Source organism: Heptranchias perlo, chromosome 35, assembly GCF_035084215.1.
Source record: "Heptranchias perlo isolate sHepPer1 chromosome 35, sHepPer1.hap1, whole genome shotgun sequence".
Classification (NCBI taxonomy): domain Eukaryota; kingdom Metazoa; phylum Chordata; class Chondrichthyes; order Hexanchiformes; family Hexanchidae; genus Heptranchias; species Heptranchias perlo.
This window is the reverse complement of record NC_090359.1, coordinates 24,625,909-24,633,497: the sequence shown is the minus strand read 5'-3', so window position 1 is coordinate 24,633,497 and position 7,589 is coordinate 24,625,909. Positions and strand designations below refer to the sequence as shown.

The following is a 7,589-nucleotide window of genomic DNA, read 5'->3' as shown; positions in this document are numbered from 1 at the left end:
ATATCAGTTTTTTAAAAAAAAAACAAATATGTATAAGGGATTCTAAAAAATACAGACAAGTCACTTGCGATGAAAGAAATTTTTGTTAAGCTCGCAAAGTGCAGCTACATTACCCACCCTTGGTACAGCAACCAATTGGAGTTCAACTTTTTTTTTTATTCGTTCATTGGGATGTGGGCGTCGCTGGCGAGGCCGGCATTTATTGCCCATCCCTAATTTCCCTTGAGAAGGTGGTGGTGAGCCGCCGCCTTGACCTGCTGCAGTCCGTGTGGTGACGGTTCTCCCACAGCGCTGTTGGGAAGGGAGTTCCAGGATTTTGACCCAGCGACGATGAAGGAACGGCCGATATATTTCCAAGTCGGGATGGTGTGTGACTTGGAGGGGAACGTGCAGGTGGTGGTGTTCCCATGTACCTGCTGCTCTTGTCCTTCTAGGTAGTAGAAGTCACGGGTTTGGGAGGTGTTGTCGAAGAAGCCTTGGCGAGTTGCTGCGGTGCAACTTAACTCAACTCAACCCAACCGACCCCCTTGGAGCTGAGCTCAACAAACCCCATGGAAGTTCAACTTATTTTAACTCAATCCACTCGAGTTTAACTCAAACTGAACTGAACTTAACCCAAAAACTCTTCACGATCACAACTTCCAAGTTGCTTTTTTTTGGATGGAACCAAGGAGGCAGCTTCGAGGGGTAAATTGAGGACCTGACTAATTCTTAATCAATGTTCTCTGCATCCAAGTTGCATCGATTCTATCTTCACTGTAAACCTTCAGAAGTGTAAAAAAGCCTACACTTCTTGTATTTGCAACATCTGATTGGTAAATATGAGATTCCTGAACTTTGAGCAAAAGGCTCCTTCACAGTTTAACGTGTTTTGAACAAAAATCTTAGCTTTGTTTAATAAGAAACTAATATTGGAATTCAACGGGCATGACTATCATCCTTCTTTCAGAAATTATTCCAAGTTGTTTCTCTTGAAGGTCCTGAGCAGGTCACTCCAAGATTACTCCAGAGTTTAAGCTGTGTGGGAGCAAATTCAGGTTCTATGGTGTCTCAGCTAATGATGGCTGGAAAAGCTGATAGCAATTTCTTTCTAAATATACTTTAACTAATGCTCTAATCTCTTGAGAACAAATTTCTTCTGAAGATAAACAGTGTTTCTTCACAGATAACCATTGATTTCCAGTCAGGTAACCAGGAAGTCATTTCTCACAAGGGGTGGCACATGTGTGGTTGTTGGGAAGTTCACCAAAAAAAAACGAGGGCAGTCCGCAGCGGTGAATTGCGGAGTTGCTTGTGACCATCTGTTGTCCTTGGTGCTACTGCTCCAATAGTGATGGGATGTTCCTTTCAAGGAACAATTGATATTGAATCAATTGCTGAAGCAGGTTGTAAGCAGAAGCGACAATTACGAAAGAATGTGTGTCCTGGAAACGAGGAAAGAAATATGAATGTAATTCCTTGTTGGATATCAGTCTGTTCAACCCAAAAAGAAGGAAGCAGGTGGGCATGAGACAAATGTAGTTCATTGTAGATAAATGTGAAGTGGTTGATTTTGTAGGAAAAGAACACAATGTAATGCACAATAAGTTTCACATCGGAGTGGAGGGACCAAGAGATCTGGGGGTGGAGATACATAGATCCAGGGATTGATAGAGATTTAAGGGCAGGTACGGAGATCTGGGAATATAGGTACACAGATCTAGGTGGTCTTCTATGTTGAAAGTCCTACCATGATTCTTTTAGGAATGCAGCCCCAGCTAAACCAGGTAAAGTTCTTCCACATCCCACAATAGCCATTGCTGCTCCTTCTCTGAGTGATGATCAAAGGAGTTGGTCGGGTAGAGAGAGAGAAACTAGTTTCTCTGGTGGTGGGGTGGGGGGGGGGAGTCCAGAACAAGGGCCATAACCTTAAAATTAGAGCTAGGCCATTCAGGGGTGATGTCAGGAAGCACGTCTACCACCCGCGACCTCTACCACCTAGAAGGACAAGGGCAGCAGACGCATGGGAACAACACCATCTGCACGTTCCCCTCCACGTCACACACCATCCTGACTTATATATCGGCCGTTCCTTCATCGTCGCTGGGTCAAAATCCTGGAACTCCCTTCCTAACAGCACTGCGGGAGAACCTTCACCACACGGACTGCAGCGGTTCAAGGCGGCTCACCACCACCTTCTCAAGGGGCAATTAGGGATGGGCAATAAATGCTGGCCTCGCTATCCCATGAATGAATTTTTAAAAAAACTCCCAGGGCATGTACAGCTCGGGTTAGATACAAAGTAAAGCTCCCTCTACACTGTCCTATCAAACACTCCCAGGTCAGGTATGGCATAGGTTATATACAGCATTAAGCCGCCTCTACACTGTCCCATCGAACGCTCCCAGGCTATGTCGAACAATTGGTTAGAGAGGACCAGGGCCCATAGGGAGAAGTTTTATAAGCATAGAACAAGGTTAGATGTCAACCACGTCTTATTGCAGGGTCATTGACCTCAAGAACAAGTTGCCTCCAGCAAGTGGGGCAAGTGCAGATTTGCTGCATTCGAATAGGCAACCAGTCAATGACCTGAGATCGACCAACATGGCTGTATATAGAACGTGGGTAGATCATTGGATGAATTGGTCAGATATGGTCTCCTGGAGCTTTTGCGATTGCCTTTTGGGGGTCAGAGAAGAATTTTGCAAGTTTTTTCCTAAATCGGATTAGGGTGCTTTCTTTTTTTTTCCCCTCATCCTCCCAGGAGATTGCGAGTCTGGTGGGTACATGGGGGAAATGGAGGCGGGTAATAATATGCAGAAGTTAAAGTATCCCAGGGTGAGGCTCGATGCAACAGTTAACTTTTCCCGTCCTTTTTGCTTTCCCCGTAAGTAAGTCCAGTACTTTTAGAGACATCTTCCTCTTGTGTTTTATATTATTAAACTTGTAATAGTTTGCTCAAAGTCCCAGAATATAATTTGCCCTGCTTGATTTCCTACTTCAAGCATCCCCCATCACTGGTTGGAGAGCCTGTTCTTCCCCCACCTCCCATCCCTCCGTCCTTGCAAACTACTGCCCCATCTCCAAAATCCCTTTCCTCTCCAAAATCTTCGCACATGTTGTGACCGCCCAAAATGTTTCCACTTGCGGGGGAGTCCAAAACTAGGGGGCCATAAATATGAGAGAGTCACTAATAAATCCAATAAGGAATTCAGGAGAAACTTCTTTACCCAGAGAGTGGTGAGAATGTGGAACTCGCTACCACAAGGAGTGGTTGAGGCGAATAGCAGAGATGCATTTAAGGGGACGTTAGATATGTACATGAGGGAGAAAGATATTGAAGGATGTGTTGATAGGGTGAGATGAAGTAGGGAGGGAGGAGGCTCGTGTGGAGCATAAAATACCAGCATAGACCATTTGGGCCGAATGGCCTGTTTCAGTGCTATAAATACTATGTCATTCCATGGAAAGCAGTGTGAATTGATCCCCCAACTCCAGGCTTGAATCTCTCCAGTCACTTTTCCGCCCCTGCCACAGCCCTGAAAAAGAGTTAATCAAAGTTTCAAGTGGCATCCTCTGTGACTGGGACGTGGTGCATTTTCCCTCCTCGTGCTCCAGTACTTCTCTGCAGCATTTGAGATGGTCGACCACACCGTCCTCTTTACAAACCTCTCCTCCGCTGTCCAGCATAGTGGGACTGCCCTCACGTGGTTCCATCTCCAGTCGCAACCTGAGCATCTCCAGCAATGGCGATACTTCCCGCCCCTGCACCGTTACCTTTCGAGCCCCCCCCAAGGGTCCATCTTTGGCCCTCTCATCTTTCTCATCTACGTGCCGTCCATTGTGGGCATCGACTCAAGACATCTCTGGGAGTTTATGATGGACAACGTTGACGCAGAAGAGTGACAGAAACATGACCACGGGAAATAGCATTCTGCAGATTTTAATATAGCAATAGAGGAAGACATGAACATAGTAAACAGGAGGAGGCCATTCAGCCCCTCGAGCCCATCCTGCCATTCAATTAGATCATGGCTGATCTGTATTTCAAATCTATAAGCTGCCAGGTCTGTAGTTTCCTGGTTTCTCCCTCTTCTTTCTTAAATAATGGAGTGCAATTTTACAATCCAAAGGCACAATTCCCAAATCTAGAAAGCTTTGGAAAATTGTGACTAATGTATCTGCAATTTCCCCACCTGATCCTATTAATATAGTGGAACTATTGTCTGTCTGTCTGTCTGTCATCTATCTGACTGTCTGTCTATCCATCTGACTGGCTATCTGTCTGTCTATCTGTCACCTATCTGACTGTCTGTCTGTCTCTATCTGACTGTCTGTCTGTGTCTATCCATTTGACTGGCTATCTGTCACCTATCTGACTATCTCTGTTTGTCATCTATCTGACTGACTTGACTGTCTGTCGTCTATCTGACTGTCTGTCGTCTATCTGACTGTCTGTCGTCTATCTGACTGTCTGTCGTCTATCTGACTGTCTGTCTGTCGTCTATCTGACTGTCTGTCGTCTATCTGACTGTCTGTCTGTCGTCTATCTGACTGTCTGTCTGTCGTCTATCTGACTGTCTGTCTGTCGTCTATCTGACTGTCTGTCGTCTGTCTGTCGTCTATCTGACTGTCTGTCGTCTGTCTGTCGTCTATCTGACTGTCTGTCGTCTGTCTGTCGTCTATCTGACTGTCTGTCGTCTGTCTGCCGTCTGTCTGTCTGCCGTCTGTCTGTCTGCCGTCTCTGTCTGACGTCTGTCTGTCTGTCGTCTGTTTGACTGTCTGTCGTCTATCTGACTGTCTGTCGTCTATCTGACTGTCTGTCGTCTGTCGTCTATCTGACTGTCTGTCTGTCGTCTATCTGACTGTCTGTCTGCCGTCTGTCTGTCTGCCGTCTGTCTGTCTGCCGTCTGTCTGTCTGCCGTCTGTCTGTCTGCCGTCTGTCTGTCTGCCGTCTGTCTGTCTGCCGTCTGTCTGTCTGCCGTCTGTCTGTCGTCTGTTTGACTGTCTGTCGTCTGTCTGACTGTCTGTCATCTATCCAGTTGCCCTCTGTGCCCAGGTCAATTTTCTCCGATGTTCCAAGTGTCAAACTTTGTTTTATGTGTCCTCACATATTAGGGGCTCAGCCGGCATTGATTTTACGATTTTACTAGAAATAACAACAGAGAGGGGAATCCCCTGTGCGAGACATTTGGGACGTGACTGGATGATTTCTTCTCCCGGCGGGTGGTGCTGATATACACTTTTACCACCGGGCAAAAAACAGGCGATAGTGGATTGGCCGCACGGCCCGATTTTTTTGGTGAGCGAGCAACAAAGCAAGAATGGAAACATTGCTTTTATGGAGCTTATTTTATTAATTCGATGTTTTCTATCACATTTTCAGGTTATTACGGTTAAGAATTTACTTGATTTTTAGTTTTTTTTTTGCGGGAGTCAGCGGCTGCTCCGAATGCCGGCCATGGTGCTCTCGATCCAGTCCAGGTAATTCATTACGTTCGTGTAGATCCCGTACGTCCCGCACTTGATTCCCCAGGAAACGACGCCCGCTGCGTAATAGGCGTCGGAGTCCCGGGGATCGGCGACCACGAAGGCGCCGCCTCCGTCCCCCGTACAAGCATCGACCCCTTCACTTCCGGCGCACAGCATGTTCTCGGTCAACGAGGCCGTTCTGCTGAAGAGAGAAGTGTTCCTGCATCTTTCCATCTCCACCACGGGGATTAGTGCAAACATTAACACGTCGGTCTCTGCGAACAGTTCTGTCTTACCGAAACCAGACACGTAACCCACTTTGCCCACCCCGACCTTATATTTGGGGTCGTTGGCAGGAAGGCATATGGGAGAGATTGTCGGCCCCATCTTTATTCTTTTCTTGAGTTTAATTAAAGCGATGTCGTTGTCGAAATCGGAACGTCTTTGGTCGGCGGGTAACCGCGCGAAACGGGGGTGGGTGAGAATTTCCTCCGACTCCAGCGGGCTCCATTGCGCCAAGGCGTTTCTGTCCGTCCCGCCCGCGAGCATCCGCAAAGTCTCTTCGTGCTCCACGCAGGAGGCGCTGGTCAGCACCCACCGGTCCGACACCAGTGCCCCGCCGCACACCGTTGTCTCGAAATAAACCTGCCAAGGAAAGTTCCCTTCCTGTGCAAGAGCCCCTCCGAAGATGCGCTGCGTGAACGAAGGGGGCTCCCGCGGCCTCCCGCACACTGCCAAAACCGTGAAGAAATGCACGTCGTTGAAATCAGAGTTTAACCCCTTTCAAAATGTATTAACTGGAGGCAAAATTGGTCTTTGCCCGTACCGCAAATTGGGGTGTTAAAAATCGGCAGCCCATTTTATACAGCGCCCATTTTACGCTGAGACAGAAATCAGACAGTTTGCAATCATTCGCTTTTTGTGTTATTTTCAAAACCAATTTAACCTCCTTTTTTCTTTTTAATCTAAAATATTAGATTGTATAGAAAATATATTCACTCACCTGGCTCACAGGTAGGGAGGACTTCCCCAACGTTGCTGTTCATCCATTTCCCATTAGCTTCGCAGGTATACAGCCCTGAAGAAGAAGAGATGAAGAGGAAGAAGACAGAAGAAGATAAAACATTGTCAGCTCTTTTGGTACATTTACATTGCGAGTTTAGGCTCCATGTCAAACCTGGTTTAGAATCATAGAAGTTTACAACATGGAAACAGGCCCTTCGGCCCAACATGTCCATGTCGCCCAGTTTATACCACTAAGCTAGTCCCAATTGCCTGCACTTGGCCCATATCCCTCTATACCCATCTTACCCATGTAACTGTCCAAATGCTTTTTAAAAGACAAAATTGTACCCGCCTCTACTACTGCCTCTGGCAGCTCGTTCCAGACACTCACCACCCTTTGAGTGAAAAAATTGCCCCTCTGGACCCTTTTGTATCTCTCCCCTCTCACCTTAAATCTATGTCCTCTCGTTATAGACTCCCCTACCTTTGGGAAAAGATTTTGACTATCGACCTTATCTATGCCCCTCATTATTTTATAGACTTCTATAAGATCACCCCTAAACCTCCTACTCTCCAGGGAAAAAAGTCCCAGTCTATCTAACCTCTCCCTATAAGTCAAACCATCAAGTCCCGGTAGCATCCTAGTAAATCTTTTCTGCACTCTTTCTAGTTTAATAATATCCTTTCTATAATAGGGTGACCAGAACTGTACACAGTACTCCAAGTGTGGCCTTACTAATGTCCTTTACAACGTTCTCAGGATCAATTGGACTCCACGGGCATTTTTAGATAGAATAGACCTCGGCTCTCACAGGTTTCCCTCTTCGATGCTGAGGCGTGAAGGTGTCGGTAGGGTGGATGCCCTGATCACCAAATTCATTAAAATGAATGGAAATGCGCGAGCAGCTAGTGCCTGATTTTACGACAAGGACTTCCTCTTCGCCAAACAATTGTGCCCCTACGCTGAAATGGACATTTGCCGCTTAAATGTTCAGCTGCTAGATGGGAGGTTACGTGCATATTTACACATGCGTTGCTGTAGACGGGAATTGCAGATAGTACGGGGTGAAGCATTGTGAACAGAGTACTGGCTGGCTGGAACCCAAATTGTAATAGAATAACAGCAGCAGCTT

The 7,589-nt window shown here is 46.6% G+C and overlaps 1 protein-coding gene across 1 annotated transcript in view; it reads right to left on the bottom strand.

The window, feature by feature from the left end:
* Window positions 1-5,316: 5,316 nt before the first annotated feature.
* LOC137302313 (complement C1s-1 subcomponent-like) overlaps window positions 5,317-7,589 on the bottom strand; it is a 35,932-nt gene continuing 33,659 nt past the window's right edge. Inside the window, exons 14-15 of the mRNA XM_067971952.1 lie at window positions 6,455-6,529; window positions 5,317-6,182 (exon numbers count right to left, since the gene is read on the bottom strand). Of these exons, the coding sequence (XP_067828053.1) occupies window positions 5,416-6,182; window positions 6,455-6,529 (842 nt within the window). The 3' untranslated portion in view covers window positions 5,317-5,415. The remainder of the gene's footprint in view (window positions 6,183-6,454; window positions 6,530-7,589) is intronic.